This window comes from Pistacia vera, unplaced genomic scaffold, assembly GCF_008641045.1.
Source record: "Pistacia vera cultivar Batoury unplaced genomic scaffold, PisVer_v2 Contig270, whole genome shotgun sequence".
NCBI lineage: Eukaryota > Viridiplantae > Streptophyta > Magnoliopsida > Sapindales > Anacardiaceae > Pistacia > Pistacia vera.
Genome location: NW_022196080.1, coordinates 688,400 through 707,854, shown reverse-complemented (window position 1 = coordinate 707,854; position 19,455 = coordinate 688,400). Strand labels below are relative to the sequence as shown.

The window sequence follows — 19,455 nt, the reverse complement described above, 5'->3', positions numbered from 1 at the left end:
ATGAACAGAAATTAACTTTTACATTGAGGAATCGTTTTATCTAAACCCATAAGAGCATTTGTTCCTACAGGCAGGTCAAATTACTGTAGTGAAGAAGATATAGATATACTTGAATACTTGATCATCATGTTCACGCATGGCAAGATAATTAAAGAGGGGTAAATTGATAAAAAAAAAAAAACCTATTGATTGAGGGATATATGGTGTACTTGCAAAATCGAACAAGGCCATGTGTTAGATTCTTTGGCTATAAGTAGGTTTGGATCTTTTTGTAGTACTACTTGTGATGATCAGCTTTTTAACAGTAGTTAATCACATGATCTCTTCAGCTTTTTCGTAAAAAAATATTTCAATTAAGGATAATAATCTACTAAATATAAAAACTCTAAGTTAAACAGTTGTAATCAGTTATAGTTTGTAACCATGTGATGCTGTAAGTGATTTGGTTGGCAAGTTAAACAAGTAATAATTTTTACGCGTTTATAGTGTAATTTATCAGCACAGTTAGGTTAATGACAGTCAATTTAGTTGTTAATTATGTCTTAAATAGTTTTGGTGGGGTAATGCGGGCAGAACAAGTTGCAACAAGCCACTGCACTGCAACTTTTTCTATATATATTCATCCCTAAAATCGTCAGGCTCACCACAAAGGCAATTCTAAAACTGACCCACAACTTCTTCTGATTCATCAATTATAATTACCTCTCTCCCCTCTTTAGCCTTTTCAATGGCTTCCATTCCTCACTTCTTTCATGACTATTCATTTTCTAGCGGTTTTTCGCAGTTTTCCTACCCGGTTATCGCTGGAGATCATCAAAACTATGGTGATCATGCATCGGCTTCTAGCGGTACAATCTCTAGTGGTGCAATTTCAAGTTGTGCAGCTTCTAGTGGTGGTGCTATATGGGGAGATGATCAGACTTTTCCTATTTCTTTTGATAATGTTTTGCCACCGGAATCTGACGTCGCTTCGCCTGCTCCAACGATGTTGTTCTCTCATGAACAATTCGGACTTCAGGACTCATCGGCTGTGCCTACATTGCCGGACTATAACATGAGTGTGTGTGGCATTTCTGGGATTCAAAACTTTGGAACCAGAATTCAACTTCCGGATGTGTGTGAGTTTGGAGATGAATGTTGTGGTTATATGCAAGATTTCAAGCCACCGTATCCCGCCGCCGCAGAAAATTGGGTACTAAACTCTTTATGTCATCATTTAATAAGCTTTTAAGTCAGAGTGATAACTTGCAGTATTAAAATATAAATATTAATACATTTGGATTCTTGAATTTTTTACAGGGAATCCAGAGTACGCGAATGCCAGTAATGGAGGAAGCCAATATTAAGGTTGGCCGGTATTCTGTAGAAGAAAGAAAAGACAGAATTCTGAGATACTTGAAGAAGAAAAATCAAAGGAACTTTAACAAGACCATCAAGGTCTTTCTTTCTTTCAATTCTCTTTTTGTATAAAATTAATTAAACCCACATGCAACATGCAGTTCTTTTATTAATTAATAGATTAACACTCATCATCTATTATACAGTATGCATGCCGCAAAACCCTAGCAGACCGGAGGGTTCGAGTCCGTGGGAGATTTGCAAGGAACAGTGAACTATGTGAAGAAGAGAATATCAAGAATAATGAAAATAATTCTCATAAAGAGAAAGATTTATTCTGTAATTCTGATGCAATCCATGAGGTATTATTTTATTTTTATCAAATACATATGGTTAATTAAATACATATATAGTTCTGATATTATTTTTCAATTTCTTCAGATCAAACAAGATGACGAGTCGTGGCTGCAAGAGGCTATGGCGAGTCTGATGTATTTACCATACATTGCTGGAAATTAATCAATCAATCAATTAATTTATTATTAATGAAGAGCTAGCTCGAGCGAAGCAAAGAGAAAGAGATTCATGCCTGCCTACTTTAATTTTAATGTCTTAGAAATAGTCTCTAACCAAGCTAATTAGTTTTCATAACAAAAATTGCTTTAGATCGAGTTGGGTTTCTCTTTTCAGTTGCAAGGTAGCTAGTTCTATTAATTAGTTGCTAGAAGTTGAAAAAGAAAGAGTTCTCCATCTCTTGTAAGCTAACTTTGATTCAATAAAATGTTGTACATTTTTTTAATGGCCGGAGTGTCTAGATTAGCTTATATCTATTTTAACTAATCCTAAAACTATCAACCGAGTATGAATTTCTGTAATTATCCTTATTAGTAGTCCTGAATGTGTAAAATTGTTGTCACTACATCCAACAGGTTGTTGATTAATTATATGATCATTTCATCTGAATTAAGGTTCTTAATCTTAATAATATTGGGTAATTTAATGAAAAATAACTTGAATAATTAGATCCCAAATCTAAAAACTGTATTAAATTAATAACATTATCGATTCAATATAGTAATATTACTGTTGTATGATTCCATTTATTATAGCCATCAACCATTTTATGCAACTGATAGTTCAAACATTCCTGCGATAACATTAATTAATTAATTTCTCCCTTTTTGTGGCAAATATAGTATCTACTTGTTTTGAACATACAGAACTATATTATATAAAATAAATACCTTATATATATTTATGAAATTGCAAAGCTAGTGGGGTATGCTTTGCTAGCTACTTCCTATATATAAATATATTTTCAATTTGAGGCCTAGTCAAGATTTCTAGTAAGTCTATTTAAAAGATCTAAATTGATAAATTTACAATAAAATATATATAGAAGTAATAAGTATATAATTGTAATCTAAATATTTAATTTTAAAAGCTATACATACAAAATTATTAATTTTATAATTGTTTTCGACGATTTTTTATATTTTGAAAACGTTGCATAATTATTTCATTGACAATGCCATCAAATATTTTTATACGTAATAAGACAATCAAAGGAAGAAGAAAGTATATGAGAGAAGAGGGGAGGAACCGGGGAAGAGAGAAAACGTGAAAAAAAATATATATATTTTTGAATTCCAAGGTCAATAAAATATATAGCCATTTTCAATAATTTCAGTGGGGTCAAGTGAGTATACTTTGGCTTGTCAACAATTGGTAACTAATAACTTTGAATCTTAATAAATTATTTAGTGTTTAATTAAACACGAAATGAATTAATATGAAGAGGAATATATGGTTGATATAGAAAGTCAATATTTTGAAAGAGAAAGACAAGATATGTCTACTATTACTTTTGATATGGCATAAGTGGGCTAATGAAATTGTACGCGAAGATGCCGAATGTTTTGTTTAATTATTATCTCCTTTGAGAGACTCCATGAAATTTTCATTTCTTTGATTCGAGAAGAAGTACCGTGTCTGTGTGTGAAGATTGATGGAAATCGGGAATATTTGACTGGTCTTCTACTGATTATTTTTCCATCTTTTTGTGCTTGCGGGTCGCTTCATGCTGGAACATATTTCCAATCACTTTTTATAACTTTAAGCTCAAATTGATCCTTTAGTATATATCTGTTAATGGCTATCAAATCTTTTGAGGGTGGTGATCTGCCTACACTTAACTGGTTCTTATCAGTTTGTGTTGTCAACATGTTATCTTTATTAATTGAATATCGATCCATTCAGCCGCAATCTGTCTCTTCATGGGTGCTAATAAGAATTTCATTGTTTGCCATTAAAGAAAGATCATGGGACGGACGGAAAAAGTAATCTTATTCTTTCATCTCTTTTTATCCTAATCCGGATTAGGGTTACGGAGCACTCTACAAGTTTAATGAACTAAGAAAATTATACAAACCCTCTAGATATAGCTAACTATAGTGGTTAAAGAATTTGTCATTCGACTATAAGGGGAGAGATTATCTTTATGGATTTTTAGTCCTCGGTTTCTTTTGTAATATATAGTTTTATGTTTCTTATTTATAAAAAACAAAAAAGCAAATAATCATTAATTCCTATTCTTCAAAATAAAATTTTCAGGACATTTGTAATTGAGAAATGGTATATACCTGCATAATATTATTAAGTTTATATACATTGTAGTTGTTTTGTTGTAGTAGTACTTGTTCTTATTTAATCCTACCACCAACTCTCAGAATAATATATATCATCGTCTTTAGAAAATCTTCAATCATTCCCTTAATTGTGAAGCTTTCCAAGATGCTACTGCAGGCTCTCTTTGTGGCTTAATAATAAGTTGTTGGGTTGTGATTATATATATATATATATACATAGAAGATTAGGAGTTGGGTTAGGATGAGTGGAGGAAAAGGTTCTTTTTGGTCTTAAATATTTGGAATGTGATGCCCTTTGTCAGGGCAGGGCTAACCTTAAATGTTGTTAGGCATCTTGTTTTTGAATAAAGCTTTTTCTATTAGCTTACAGGCTTTACTATCAATCAGAAATTGTGGAATAGCTGTACTTTGTTGGTGCCTTAATTTCGATGTTAATCTTAAATGTTATTAACTATGATAATTGTATTTATAAATAATTAATTAGGTGAATTCATAGAAGTATGAAGCACTCAGTGAGCTAGCTACCTAGTAAATTGCATGAAGGACTGCTGTGGTTTGGAGTATAAAGGGAAAAGTAGTGAAGAACCTTGAAAGTTTTAGCAATTGAAAAGATCGAAGACCGAGCTGGGTCCATGTATTCATGGCTACTTTACATCATTTATACTATATCTCTTCCAAGATCTGCATTTTATTAATAAATTTTTAAACATGATATCTAAACTTAAGTTTTTTTATGATCAGGGGTGTTTAGACCAGCTTGCGTGCACCTCAACTAATCCTTCAAGACTCTGAAGTTAACAATGGAATAAACCCTCTAATGACTACCTGTATTAACAACCGAGGAGAATCAAACTTAAGGTCTCTTGAATAATATATTTAAAAGTCTATATCTCATCACTCGGCCACCTAAGAATGGTTAAATGTTAAAATCTTACGATTTATCATTAGATCAAAAACTATAACTAGTAACAGAAGTATAAACTTATTTTCTTAAACCATCGTCTTTATACTCACTATTCAAGATGAATCAGTTGTCTGACTTTTGCCACGGCAAGATGCTGACCCATCCAACCAACAGTGAGCACTATCTCATTTTGCTCGAGTTTAGAAATTTTGATTAATTTATTTATCATTCATATAAAAAATTTATGCTATATAGTATAGATCCTTAAATATTCAGTCCATGCATGCTTATATCTTCAATATTGGATTATAATATTATACAGCTTAATTGATAATTCTTCTTAAAAACAGTTGCCATTGTAGCAATGAGCTAGTTAACACAATTTGACAAGAGGCTAGACTTGGGCAGCAGCCAGCTAGCTATTTGATAGAAGGAATCCAAAGTCAAAACATGAGAACTAGAAATATAATGAAGCAACAACAGAAGTGATAATTATTGTTAGCTAAAATGAGAAAAGATTTAGGTGGTTTTACACTGACAAAGTTAAGTCAACATGAACATATCAAAGCAATGGGAAAAATAGTGTGCTTCTGCCTGGTTTTGTTCACATTTTTCTTCTAAGAAAGGAGTTGTAAGATAAGGTGAGAAAGCAAATGGATGCCACAAGCAACCATTCTTACTATCGTAAGAAACCACTATCTCGAATTGACTTGAAAAACAACCTCTTCTTCATCAGTATTATGGGGACCCCCTTCATGCACAACTAGCTCTACTTCTTTCATAATTTGTTTAATTAGCATAAGAATTTTTTTTTTCTTTTTTGGGTTTTCTCTTTCATAAATTATTGAAGAAAAGAAACATAGACCTTTTCCATTTCAACGGGAAATTTATTTAAGTATCTGAAAAAAGCTCCCAAAGCTAAGTCTCTATCAGCCACTATGTGGGGTTGAATCATTATCAATGACAAAGTTGTAGCTTGCTAGCTAGTTCAGTTTGAAGCTAATGGAGTTGCAATCTCTCTAGTTCAAATACCCGAAGTACACTTGACAGATCTAGTGGTGATATAATTTTGTAGCCTTGAAATGTAATGAATTACATGTTTTAAAGTGGGGTTGTGTTTCTATTTCTTTTTCCACTTATTATTGTTTGAAACTTCCCCATGGTGAAGTCCCTTTCAAAAGCAAATGAAAAATGATCATAAACATTGCCATAAAGAAGTATTTCATACCTTTTCGCTTGTGGCCGAACGACAAACCCTTTAATTATTAGGATTAATTATATTCAAGAGGTTTTATGTTTGAGTCGTAGAAGAGTTATCTACTATATTTGTGCAATTACTTTAGTTCATTGGACTAGTAAGGTGTTTGGTGACCCTGAAAATTAGACAGACTCCAATGTGGGTTTAAATACCTCGTATACTTAAAATAATAATAATAAATAAATAAATTTTATGTATGATAATATGTTACTCTAGCGTGTCCTTTGAAAGGGAGGAGGGCTAAGAAGCAAGAAGTCTTTATTGGGTGGAAGGCATTAACAGTTGCACAATGGTTTTCAACTGTTCCTCTATGACTTTCTTTCCCACATCAACTTCAAATCACAGGATCATCTTAAAAGATTTGTCGGTTACAAGGGGCTTATCTTACCACCTTATGTGTCCCACAGAACTTGGAAGAGAGCAAAATATTGCCACAAATTTTAGCAAATGAAACTATGACTTTGATAACAAATTCAAAACTTGAGGCCAATATGAGTCTTGATTTTGGTACCCAATAGGAAAGATTAAATGAGAATTTTAGTATGAATTGTGTGTAGGGTTTTGTTTATCTCGGTGGGACTAGATGCTAGCTTAATGGAACCATGGCTATGTTGTAGTCCAATATGGGGTTTATGATATGATATGGTGATCATATCCATGTCGCAATTATGGGTTTTGAACAACAAAAGTCTAGCACTTCATGAGCTGAGAAGAAAGATTTTCATATTGAAGAATACTATTTGATTGAAAAGGCATAAAATCAAGATGCTTTTATCACACTACAATCTTACTAGAAAAAGACAATACAAGAATGGAACCTCTTCAAGGGTTTAATTGAAACATGTCTACAAGTTCACATTCAGTTGAGCCAAGATTAAAAAAGAGATGCTAAAATCTATTTTCTCAAGATGTATTATGAAATGAACTCAGTTTTGATGTTGAAACCCAATAAGCTACAACAAAGCTCAAGTTCTAATTATGTTTTACTCAAGCTGACTTTCGAAAAAAATGAACAGCTAAGCCAGCAACTTTGAATAATTATACAACTACGAAGATTAGCGTTTCAGCTAATATCAGAGAAAGAATATTGCAAGGGCCTCGGTCCCATTTTGAAAATAAAAAAAATAAAATCAGGTACAGATTGAGACCCTAGCGGCGACCCTTCTGTCTCAAAACTTGATCAATGTAAGGTTGGACGGACATTGAACAAACTTACAGAATTTGAATAATGTCTATGATTGGATCTACTGTCCCATTTCAGCTTCCAAGCGCGAGCTCTCCTTTTCAAAAAATTCACATTCTTGAAGAAGTTTAGCCAGCTTTGCAGCGTTCTCTTCTTGAATATGAGATGGAACTTTTTCTTGATAACCAGTTGCGTTAATAACCTTCTCCAATTTCTCCTTTTGTCTGTTAATATAATAGGTAACATTTGTTTGAAAGGTTAGGGACCGAAAAACATAATAGGCAACAAACAACATTTCATGCAAGTCTTAATCCTTCCCCAAAGAGAAAATGTTAAAGACTTACTTTTCTATATCAGCCATCTTATTCTTGATCTTTCCGAGTTCTTGTTTTGCATCGAGAGCCCCTTGAACCTTTAGATAAATTTTAACTTCTTCATTCACAGTATCAAATGCACATCCAACCGGAGCATCATCTCTTCCGCTCAATAGAACCTGTTGAATGTTTCACGTACAAGATAAACTTACATACTATTTGAAAACAAAAACAGAAAACTCACTAAATTATGAAATTATACAGCATTCTGAAACTAAAAATATTAACTCTATCCTTCGACAACTAGAGGCAGATGAAGCGCAATGCAATCCCAACATAAGGTCAGCTTATGAAATTAAAAATTATATCCATAAAAAACAAAAACATAATAAATCAAGAACCTGCAGTAAAGAAAATTCAGCAATATACCTTTAAAGATGATATAGTGGCAAGTGTTAAAATCTCCAATTCATGACTTTTGATAGTCTCTGCCACTTCTTCAGTTTGGCAAAACGCAAAAGCTGGTAGCCTGAAGACATGATCATTTCAGTATAAATATCAGATTCAACTTAATATGGTATCAAAAGTATCAAATACCCTGGTCAACCTAAGGACAGAATCTCCAATGAAAATTATTACTTTACTTCAAATATAAATTACAAAATCTGAGCTGAAGATAAGAAATAACATTAAATGCATGTTCTTTTTTGTTTGATAGAAAGAAAATGTTGTTTGGATGATTTAATTATTAACAACACAATTTCTGGGATAAGCAAATGATTTAAGACTATAAATTAGATACCCATAGCTAATCAATTGCTTGCTAAAATTATGAATAGTAAGAATTATACTTAAGTTGACAGATCAAAAGGTAGAAGTGATACAAAAATTAAAGAAAACTTATATTACTCTTCTGACCATGTGTTCGATAGAAAGGAAAAGACGACGGTGAGAGTGATTTATAAATTTAAAACATTTTCATAATTCATTTTTGCCATTATTTGACAGCATTAAAAATCTAGAACAGGTGGAAGCTGCATCACTAACCTCTACGAAGGGAGACTAAAAATATAATGAGTCCAACAATCCCAAGGTGAATGTTTTTATAGAAAATAGGAACTAGTTAAATAACAATTTGAGTATGCAAAAATACACATTTTATTCAGTGAACTATGATTATAATTTGTTTCAGAAATTAGAAAATGAAATTCAAGTTTCATATTGTGTAGATGAATACAAAAAGAAAGCACTAGTCTGATCTTTACTTGCTTAGAAATGCAAATATTTACCTCTCATTTTTTTGCTTCCCAAGCACCTCTGCCCTGAGCGACCTAAGGCATTTCACAGTGGACTCAACAGTCTTCATTTCTTTTTCGGCCTTTTCATTTGTCCAGTTCTGCAAAGAGTCAAAATGGATAAACCAGTGATCATATAAAAACTGAAATTATAGGTTTACATCAACTAACATCTTATAATCCACTTCTGTTACCTCTTTGTATATCTTTTTTCAGTTTTATACAACTATCCTTCATTAAAATAATATATATCATCAATTGTCAAGCTGATCCTACCAAAAATCTAAATAGTTTCCCTTGAAGTACACAAAGCCTATAGTGGGTCCAAGTCAAAAAGCAGTCAACTCCCACCTCAAAATCCAATTACTGAAATTAAAATTACCTCAACAGGTGATGGGTATTCACACAACATGATTGATTCTTTTCTTGTATAGCCACTTGGTTGTGGAAGGCGCTGCCACAATTCTTCAGTGACAAACGGCATAAATGGATGAAGTAACCGCAAGCCATTTTCTAGGCATACCCAGAGAGCATCTTGTGCAGAACTCCTCTCAGAGATAAATGCATCACCGACAAAGTAAGGCTTTATTGCCTCAATGAAAACATCACAAAACTGATATTGCCACCATGAATACACTGTGCTGGCTGCCGCTGAGAATTCAAATGAATTTAATGATGTTACAGTTTCTGATATGGCCCCATTCAGAATTGAGAGTATCCACTTGCAGCTAAATGGCATGAGTTCTGGATTGATACTCGATGGAGGAACATAATCCTCTCCAAGTTTGCTCATAGCAAATCGAACGGCATTCCACAGTTTGTTACACCATTGACGATATCCCACAACTCTTTGAATATCCAAATTTATTTTATCAGACTGAAATGAGAAGTAAATGAAAAAATATTGATTTAGATACATAAATTCTATTAACCGAAATAGGATAATTCAGGTGGCGCAGTTAAACCATCAGGAAATCAGGCAGAAACATAAACCTGAGCTGTGTATGAAACAAGTGCAAATCGAAGGGCATCTGCGCCACATTCAGCAATACCATTAGGGAAATCTTTCTTCTGTCCGGCTTTTGCAACAACCAGCTCACGAGGATCCAAGTTACCCTCCTCCAACCTCTTCTGAAGACCTTCAAGGGATATACCATTTATAACTTCAAGGGGATCAATAACATTTCCCAAAGACTTTGACATCTTCCGTCCATGAGCATCACGAATCATTGGATGCAGATATACCTACAGGATATGAAATAGGCATTAAAAGGACTGCTTCACATATTTAGACACAGACAATCTCAACTGACTTTCTGAAAGGAATGAATTAAGACTTCCTCAAGTTACATAGTAATTTACCATTTTCTATGTCAAATATCTTAGTGATAATTGTGCCACAAGAAATAAAGAAATCAGACATGCGGATGAGTGTCAAGTACACAGGTAATATATGGACAGTAAAAATCCCTATAACATCAAAACTCCAGTACTGTACCACCTATGTCCACCCAAAGGAAGACAGAAACAAAACTTCAAGTCCTTTATAAGTTATGAGAATATTTTTTCATCAATTCAATGTCATGTGGTATTGCTTAATCACTTAGAATCTCAATAACTAGCACACAGTATACATTCCTAATAAACCCCACAACTGAAACAGTTTAAAAGTAGTGCTACTTAATTTCATTATAAGTCTAGTGCCTCTTCTGTGACACAATGTTAAAACAATACTTTAATTTGCCAGACCACTAAAAATGTTTATTAATCAGTAGACACAGTTGAACTTGATACCTATCCTGATCAGCCAACAAAATTGGGATCTAAACACATTATATGGCTCTATATAAATTAAATTGAAAGACAACCATTCACTTACATATCTGAAAGGTACATCACCGCCCAGTTTAATTCCTAACATCACCATTCGAGCAACCCAGAAAAAGAGAATGTCATGCCCAGTTTCAAGAACAGAAGTAGGATAAAATGTCTTCAGGTCATCTGTATCATCTGGCCACCCCAAAACTGATAATGGAAAGAGACCAGAAGAAAACCAGGTGTCAAGTACATCAGGATCTTGACACAACTCAAACTTCTTCCCGGAAAATTTTTTGCTAGCCTCTACTAGTGCCTCTTTCTCATCTCTAGCAACTATCCAATGGTCATTATATGAACCAAGTTCCTTCAATTCATCATCTTCCAATGCAACATACCATGCAGGAATTCGGTGACCCCACCAAAGTTGCCTCGAGATACACCAGTCACGAATGCCCTCTAGCCATCTGTCAATTTTTAATCTCAAAATCAGTAATATTGATCACGAGGCCACACCAACTCAAAATAAAATCAGGTAATTAATAGAGCAATGAATTCATATCATAAAAATGATGACCACACAATAGATTAACACAATTATCAGATACATTTGCATCAAATTTCCATTAAAATTCAGACAAAAATGACTACATGAGAGCACCTTCTCCATTCAGCCTTATACTGTTCTGGGATGATCTCAAGCTTCCCACTATTGACTGCACCAAGACCCTCTGCTGCCATGCTTTTGCAGTTAACATACCACTGGGGCTTTATCATTGGCTCTATTACGTCATTACTTCTTGAACAACGGCCAAGGCGCATCTCGTTGTTTTTAGCACCTCTATACAACCCCTAATTGTATGAAGAATAATAGTTACAAAATAATTATATCATACTATGCAGATGAACAGAGTACTTCTATAATATAGCAAGAACCTTCTTTTGTAATGCTTCAGTCACAGCAACACGGGCCTCAAAACGTAGCATCCCCTCAAATTCCGAACCACCATTACTATTTATTTTTCCATCATCAGTAAAAACGTTTATAAATTCAAGATTGTGCCGCTTGCCAACCTCAAAATCATTTGGATCATGGGCTGGAGTTATCTGCAAAAACATTAAGGGAAGGGCAATTGGCATACCTTAAAAGAGTAGAAGACCAATTCATTTTTAGCATTCAAAGTTGAACATGTAAATTTTTACCTTAACAGCTCCAGTCCCAAAGTTCGGATCAACAAGAATTCCATCACAGACAATAGGAAGTTTTCTTCCATTAAACGGATGTATCGCAAATTTTCCATGCAAATGACTATACCTTGTATCATCAGGATGAATAGCTATGGCAGTATCACCAAGCATTGTTTCCACCCTAGTCGTGGCAACAACAATCTCACCCAATCCTTCTTCCAGAGGGTATGCAAACGATGTTAAAACACCAAATTCAACTGGATTTTTATAACCAGGAACCTCTAACGGCGTCTTTTCTTTGATGTCAGTATAATCTACCTATAGAGACAAAGTAACCTCCAAATTAAGCAGGAAACAATGCAACAATTACAAACTATATCACTCAAAAGAAGTGGCTAACCTCGATATCAGATATAGCTGTTCGTAAGACACAATCCCAATTCACTAGCCGAAGATCCCTGCAAAAGTTATAATAGGATCCTCAAATAACATAACATGATCAGATAAATAAAGATTATGTTCATTATTCATTGGAATTTATAAAGAACCAGTCTTACATAGCCCTCGCCCATTTTGCATAAAAGCCTTTTTTATAAGTACTTGTTTGTATCCCTAGGTATGATAGTCACTGTATTGACAGTTTCCTATTTTAGAATATACATTTAATTAAAAAAAAAAAAAGGCACCCTTGATATTAACTATCCTGCAAAAGAGTCACCATAATAATGAATTGAGGACAACTAATCTTATCATCAGCATAAGTAATTGTCACATCCTGCAAATAGCAAAATAAGTCCAGCCATAAACTTACCGATATATGAGACCTTCCTTTTGTAACAGAACAAAAGCCTCAGTTACTGCCTTTGATCGCTTATCATCCATTGTAAAGCACTAGAGAACAAAAAGAAGCATGACATAAAAATAAGTATACATCTTAGTAATGGAAATAACATGTACAGCATGATAACCAAACTTTACCTCTCGTGACCAATCAAGAGAGGCACCCAAACGACGTAGCTGTCTTAATATGGTACCCCCATACTTGTCCTTCCATTTCCACACCTTTCCACCACAAGATCAACCAAGACCAAAAGCAATTTTAATTAAAGATGTAATGAACAGTCAAATTATTGATAAGCTTAAACTAATTGCTGACAGTAGAAACTCACCTCAGATACAAAGGCCTCACGACCAAGGTCATGCCTGGTTAATTTCTGTTCACGCATTAGCTTCTTCTCCACAACAACCTGTAAAATGGCAATCAACTATTCCAGTCAGAGATAATACGTATTTGAACTTCAAACATATTTCTGCCTAGTCAAACAAATATGGGAGAAGAATAATAACAACAATTTCAAAAGAAAAAGGGCTAGATCATATAGTTATGATTCAGCTGTTATTTCTGGAACATTACAGGTCCCCGGATTGAATTTAAGACCCAAGAATACATGGGGCTCCATAATCTGCACAGAGTCGCCCCAGAAACCCAATAAAACTGCATTGCATTTGTTATTCTAAGGAAATTGATTAAAGACGGAATCCCAGATTCAATGGGTCTAGGAGGCAAACAATATTAAAATAACACCCATTCATAAAGGAATTTTGCATTTTTAGAACCCCTGTGAACATATATATGCATAAGGAATAAATTAAATTTTAGCCCTTATTCCAAACTTGATCAATCAATTCCAATGGTAAAGGAATATAACCTGTGTTGATATCCCAGCATGGTCCATGCCAGGAACCCACAAGGTATTATATCCAGACATTCTCCTCCAACGGATGATTGTATCCTGTGTAAGGTAAAAGTCACAGGTCAAAAACATTTACACTATAAGGGAAAAATTATAAGGAAAGCAGGAAAAAATATATTACTACAGAGACCTGAATAGCAGTAGTAAGGGCATGACCAATGTGTAGAGCCCCAGTCACATTTGGAGGCGGAAGAACCTGCAGAATGAAGTCCCAACATTAAAAAACAAAAAAGAGTGAAACTATGGTCGCATGTAACTAACAAGAAGTTGCATCACATGAATAAGATACTGTCCAGCAAACTTGGATAACATTTAACATAATCAACCAACTCTTCTTTTAGGAGCCACCAAGTAACATACAAACTTCTAAACTTGAAAATATGATACTTCACACAGTGAATGCTTAGTTATTCACATCATCCATCATTTTAATCTGTAATAAACTGCAAAACGTCATAGTCTATTAGAAATTAAACTAAAAACTTACAATTACGAATGGTGGCTTGGAGCTTTTAGCATCTGCCACAAAAAAGCCTGATTTCTCCCACCACGGGTACCATCTAGCCAAAAATCAGATATAAAAAATCCATAACATAAACAAAATCGTTCATTTAATTATTGATAAATTAATTCCACCATAAAAAACTTACGACTTCTCGACAGCAGTTGGACTATACTGTTTGGCCATTTGCTTTGACATCTTTTTTCTCTCACCAAGTGGCGTCTCTGGATCAACAAACTCATCAGGATTCTCTTCACCATCATCACGCTTCACATTCCTCTTCGCACTCTTCTTCGAGGCGCCTTGCTCTTGTTTCTGTATGTTTCCACATTCAATCGGCAGAAAAATGCTAAATTACTAAGACGTGTATCCAAACTCGCTACTCGAATCAACAACGCGTGGCAACTCGCAACGTATTTTGGAAACATAAAAACATTATAACAGTATCATTGTAACTGAACCGGTAATGTTACAGTGACTTCCACTGAATTCAAGTACATCATCAGAAAATTNATTTATGAAATACATTAATAAATAATATCATAATTTACTTAAAAACAATGGGTTATTAACCCTCTCCCTTAATCATGACCTAATACATACATCACTATATGGGGTGATTAGTATGTAATACTTGTGTGAGAATAGGGATTAGCGCAGGGCCGGGTTTCCCATTCTTCCTCCCCGCCCTTGTTTGGCTGTCCTCTCCCTTATCCGACTGTCCCTGCTATCGGGATGACGGGGAATCCCTGTCCCCACCGTAGGGATTTTTTCCCGCCTCATGCAAGAAAGCTCAAATAATTGGGTTAAGTTTTCTTGAGATTGTCACCATTTATTTTGTTTTCATCGTTAAGGGCAAAATTAAGCATTGATTAATGCACCTAATTATATATAGGGTTACAAATAAGAGCATGGTTTCCATAAGCAAATCCCTTAAAAGGATCTTCAAATTGGAAATCTTTTGGTTGCTGAAAGCTAAGAAGACATCATAATTAATTTAATATTAAACCACTAGAAATTGTCGGATCTTTTGCACAAATGCGTTACTTGTGTGCTTAATTTATTTAATTGACTGAATTTAGTGATGTACTCCATAACTTTATCTTATTCGGTGGAGTTATTGAACTTTAATTAATCAACTGAAAATTAAATTAATAAAATTAAGAAAATAAATTATTTTCTCTTCCATTAATGAATTGGGATCTGAACAATACTCAAAAGTTATTGAACTCAAAACCTCTTGAGTAATACATATCTAAGAGTTCATATTGGGCTACCTAGAGATTGGTTGATCTAGGTAATTTCAGATATACAGCCAGTTTTTTTTTGCTAGTTCCTTTCAGATAAATCTATCAAATAATCTTATTTTTGTTTTGCATTTTTAATTGTGGGTATAATTTTGTAGATTAACAATATAAAGATTGGGTAATTCAGAACTATTTCCATGGAATTTGAAGTCAAATTAAAGAATAAAGCAGTAGCTTAGATCTAATTAATCCCAAAAAATTAAAAATATTAATTGATTAATTTGTTCTGTTGTTATTTTCAGGTGGATGTCCATATAATTATAAAAATGATATAAAGTGGGGTACAAGAAGTTGCAAGCTCAACCACCATAAGAGTTTAAAGATTTAATTAAAGCTTATATAAACAGCCAATTAGCTTCAATTCATGTCCTAAAAAGCAATCGATACTGATAATAACTCATATATGTATATAATTATATATTAAATTTAATTAATTATTTACAATATGGTCAAGGATCATTATCATGATCATCATTTCTCGGTGGTCAATAGCTATAGCTATATGTATATAATTAAAGAAGTGAAAAAGAAATTAAAGAAACAAAAGAGGGAGACCATAAAAGCACATGCAAGCCACCCTTCTGTGATATTAAATATCCTGCAAAAGAGTCACCATAATAATGAATTGAGGACAACTAATCTTATCATCAGAAATAAGATTGTCACATCTGCAAATAGCAAAATAAGTCCAGCCATAAACTTACCGATATATGAGACCTCCTGTAACAGAACAAAAGCCTCAGTTACTGCCTTTGATCGCTTATCACCATTGTAAGCAATAGAGAACAAAAAGAAGCATGACATAAAAATAAGTATACATTAGTAATGGAAATAACATGTACAGCATGATAACCAAACTTTACCTCTGACCAATCAAGAGAGGCACCCAAACGACGTGCTGTCTTAATATGGTACCCCCCTACTGGTCCTTCCATTCCACACCTTTCCACCACAAGATCAACCAAGACCAAAACAATTTTAATTAAAGATGTAATGAACAGTCAAATTATTTAAGCTTAAACTAAATGCTGACAGTAGAAACTCACCTCAGATACAAAGGCCTCACGACCAAGGTCATGCCTGGTTAATTCTGTTCACGCATTAGCTTCTTCTCCACCAACACCTGTAAAATGGCAATCAATATTCCAGTCAGAGATAATATGTATGAACTTCAAACATATTTCTGCCTAGTCAAAACAAATATGGGAGAAGAATAATAACAATTTCAAAAGAAAAAGGCTAGATCATATAGTTATGATTCAGCTGTTATTCTGGAACATTACAGGTCCCGGATTGAATTTAAGACCAAGAATACATGGGGCTCCATAATCTGCACAGAGTCGCCCCAGAAACCAATAAAACTGCATTGCATTTGTTATTCTAAGGAAATTGATTAAAGAACGGAATCCCAGATTCAATGGGTCTAGGAGGCAAACAATATTAAATAACACCCATTCATAAAGGAATTTTGCATTTTTAGAACCCTGTGAACATATATATGCATAAGGAATAAATAAATTTTAGCCCTATTCCAAACTTGATCAATCAATTCCAATGGTAAAGGAATATAACCTGTGTTGATATCCCAGCATGGTCCATGCCAGGAACCCACAGGTATTATATCCAGACATTCTTCTCCAACGAATATTGTACCTGTGTAAGGTAAAAGTCACAGGTCAAAAAATTTACACTATAGGGAAAAATTATAAGGAAAGCAGGAAAAATATATTACTACAGAGACCTGAATAGCAGTAGTAAGGGCATGACCAATGTGTAGAGCCCCAGTCACATTTGGAGGGGAAGAACCTGCAGAATGAAGTCCCAACATTAAAAAACAAAAAAGAGTGAAACTATGGTCGCATGTAACTAACAAGAAGTTGCACACATGAATAAGATACTGTCCAGCAAACTTGGATAACATTTAACATAATCAACCAACTCTTCTTTTAGGAGCCACCAGTAACATACAAACTTCTAAACTTGAAAATATAATACTTCACACAGTGAATGCTTAGTTATTCACATCATCCATCATTTAATCTGTAATAAACTGCAAAACGTCATAGTCTATTAGAAATTAAACTAAAAATTACAATTACAATGGTGGCTTGGAGCTTTTAGCATCTGCCACAAAAAGCCTGATTTCTCCCACCACGGGTACCATCTAGCCAAAAATCAGATATAAAAAACCATAACTAAACAAAATCGTTTATTAATTATTGATAAATAATTCCACCATAAAAAACTTACGACTTCCGACAGAGTTGGATTTACTGTTTGGCCATTGCTTTGACATCTTTTTTCTCTCACCAAGTGGGTCTCTGGATCAACAAACTCATCAGGATTCTTCACATCATCACGCTTACATTCCTCTTCGCACTCTTCTTCGAGGCGCCTTGCTCTTGTTTCTGTATGTTTCACATTCAATCGGCAGAAAAATGCTAAATTACTAAGACGTGTATCCAAACTCGCTACTCGAATCAACAACGCGTGGCAACTCGCAACGTATTTTGGAAACATAAAAACATTATAACAATATCCTTGTAACTGAACCGGTAATGTTACAGTGACTTCCATGAATTCAAGTACCTCACAGAAAATTAAAAAAAAAAAAAAAAAATTCACCTCATTTTTTCTGCTTTCTCCAATGCCTTAAGTTTCTTCAGTTCCTTCTCCTTTGCCTAAAGTAAAAAATTATTTTAAAAAAATAAATCAACATACAACATACTAAGTGTAAGTATTATTATAAAGAGAAATAAATACCTTTTCCTCTTTCTTCTTCTTCGTTCGAGCTCTTCCTCAGTGAGGATCTTCTTTCAGGTTCTGACTAATGAATTCAAAAAATTTCAAAAAACGTAGGCATAAAAGTTGAATTATGATCAGAAAAAGAGAAATGGACGGTGATTATAAGATGCGTACCATGATTAGATCCGTGAAATGAACGCGAACAGAATGATGCTAGAGAAAAGACAGCAGTAGCACGAGAAGAGAATAAGTTTGATTAACAGTGAAAATGGCAAAAATGCGATAAGAGGAGTCTTGAGTTAAACGACATTAAAAAGTCGAGGCTCTAAAACCCTATTTAAATATTTTACACCCGAAGATTTAATCAATAACATAAGGTTCATATTTGGAAATAACAATAACGCCACAATTCTGAAATACCCATTTTACCCTGTACCATATTATAATTATTTTTAATAATACCATTATTTACACTTCTATTCTAACTACTCAATATATAAATCTAAAATTAAATTAAAACATGTAACTTTGAATTAATCATAAACATGTGCAATCGATATGAAATCCATCTCTCTATAATCGAAATCTAAAATTGAAACAAACCTGTGTTGGCAATTAGAAGTAAGTTGTGCCATGTAGCAATGGAATTGGGGGAAAGTATATATTCTACTAGTGGCGAGTTGACGAGTTTGAGAGATTTGGGACTGGGGGTTAGTTAATGGGTTACTTGGGCATATATATTTGCAAAGTAATGGCAAGTGTATTTTTCGACTTGTTGTTTATTTTTGAGTTTTTTGAAATTGCTTCTAAATCATAAGTTTTTTTTTTTTTAATGCCCTTAAAAAGAGAGAGAGAAGTTAAGATGAAGAAAATAGGGAAAAGGGTAATTTTGGATTAAATTAAATTCACTTTTTTAATTAATTTGGGGTTAGTGTTTACAAAAGAGGTATGGGTTATAACACCTCTAGGCTAGAGTGATATACTTTTTTTGGGTAAATCAGCCCAAAGTAAGATGGGCCTCTTTCAGCAAAGCCCAAGGCCATATTCTTTTTCCTATGAAGTATTGGGCCAAAATCACTTTCTTATTTTAACACTTTATCTTCTAAAAACACTCGTGAGGCCCAAATCAATAATATTTTATTAGAATTAAAAATAAGAACGACATCCTTAAGGAAAAGCCAGAAGGTTCAAACTACAAACACAT

The 19,455-nt window shown here is 33.8% G+C and overlaps 2 protein-coding genes across 2 annotated transcripts; one reads left to right on the top strand and one right to left on the bottom strand.

The window, feature by feature from the left end:
- The first annotated feature begins 663 nt into the window (after positions 1-663).
- LOC116133490 lies at positions 664-2,053 on the top strand. Its single transcript, XM_031419191.1, has 4 exons — positions 664-1,192; positions 1,300-1,437; positions 1,545-1,700; positions 1,780-2,053. The coding sequence occupies exons 1-4, from the start codon at positions 728-730 to the stop codon at positions 1,855-1,857; spliced, it is 837 nt and encodes a 278-aa protein (XP_031275051.1). The 5' UTR covers positions 664-727; the 3' UTR covers positions 1,858-2,053.
- A 5,109-nt stretch (positions 2,054-7,162) lies between these two features.
- LOC116133560 (valine--tRNA ligase, mitochondrial 1) lies at positions 7,163-14,536 on the bottom strand. The gene is made up of 18 exons (XM_031419252.1): positions 14,348-14,536; positions 14,185-14,257; positions 13,828-13,893; positions 13,653-13,736; positions 13,113-13,190; positions 12,922-13,005; positions 12,755-12,834; positions 12,344-12,401; positions 11,959-12,261; positions 11,692-11,862; positions 11,417-11,607; positions 10,820-11,222; positions 9,934-10,185; positions 9,323-9,817; positions 8,935-9,041; positions 8,075-8,174; positions 7,676-7,824; positions 7,163-7,555 (listed from the first exon to the last, which is right to left on the bottom strand). The coding sequence occupies exons 1-18, from the start codon at positions 14,395-14,397 to the stop codon at positions 7,393-7,395; spliced, it is 2,907 nt and encodes a 968-aa protein (XP_031275112.1). The 5' UTR covers positions 14,398-14,536; the 3' UTR covers positions 7,163-7,392.
- Positions 14,537-19,455: the final 4,919 nt, after the last annotated feature.

Coding starts and splice junctions, on each gene's coding strand:
- LOC116133490 (XM_031419191.1), top strand. CDS start 728: ATGGCTTCCATTCCTCACTTCTTTCATGACTATTCATTTTCTAGCGGT. Junction 1,193..1,299: donor CCGCCGCCGCAGAAAATTGG/GTACTAAACTCT, acceptor AATTTTTTACAG/GGAATCCAGAGTACGCGAAT. Junction 1,701..1,779: donor ATTCTGATGCAATCCATGAG/GTATTATTTTAT, acceptor CAATTTCTTCAG/ATCAAACAAGATGACGAGTC.
- LOC116133560 (XM_031419252.1), bottom strand. CDS start 14,397: ATGTCAAAGCAAATGGCCAAACAGTATAGTCCAACTGCTGTCGAGAAG. Junction 14,258..14,347: donor CCAACTGCTGTCGAGAAGTC/GTAAGTTTTTTA, acceptor ATTTTTGGCTAG/ATGGTACCCGTGGTGGGAGA. Junction 13,737..13,827: donor CCCTTACTACTGCTATTCAG/GTCTCTGTAGTA, acceptor TACCTTACACAG/GATACAATCATCCGTTGGAG.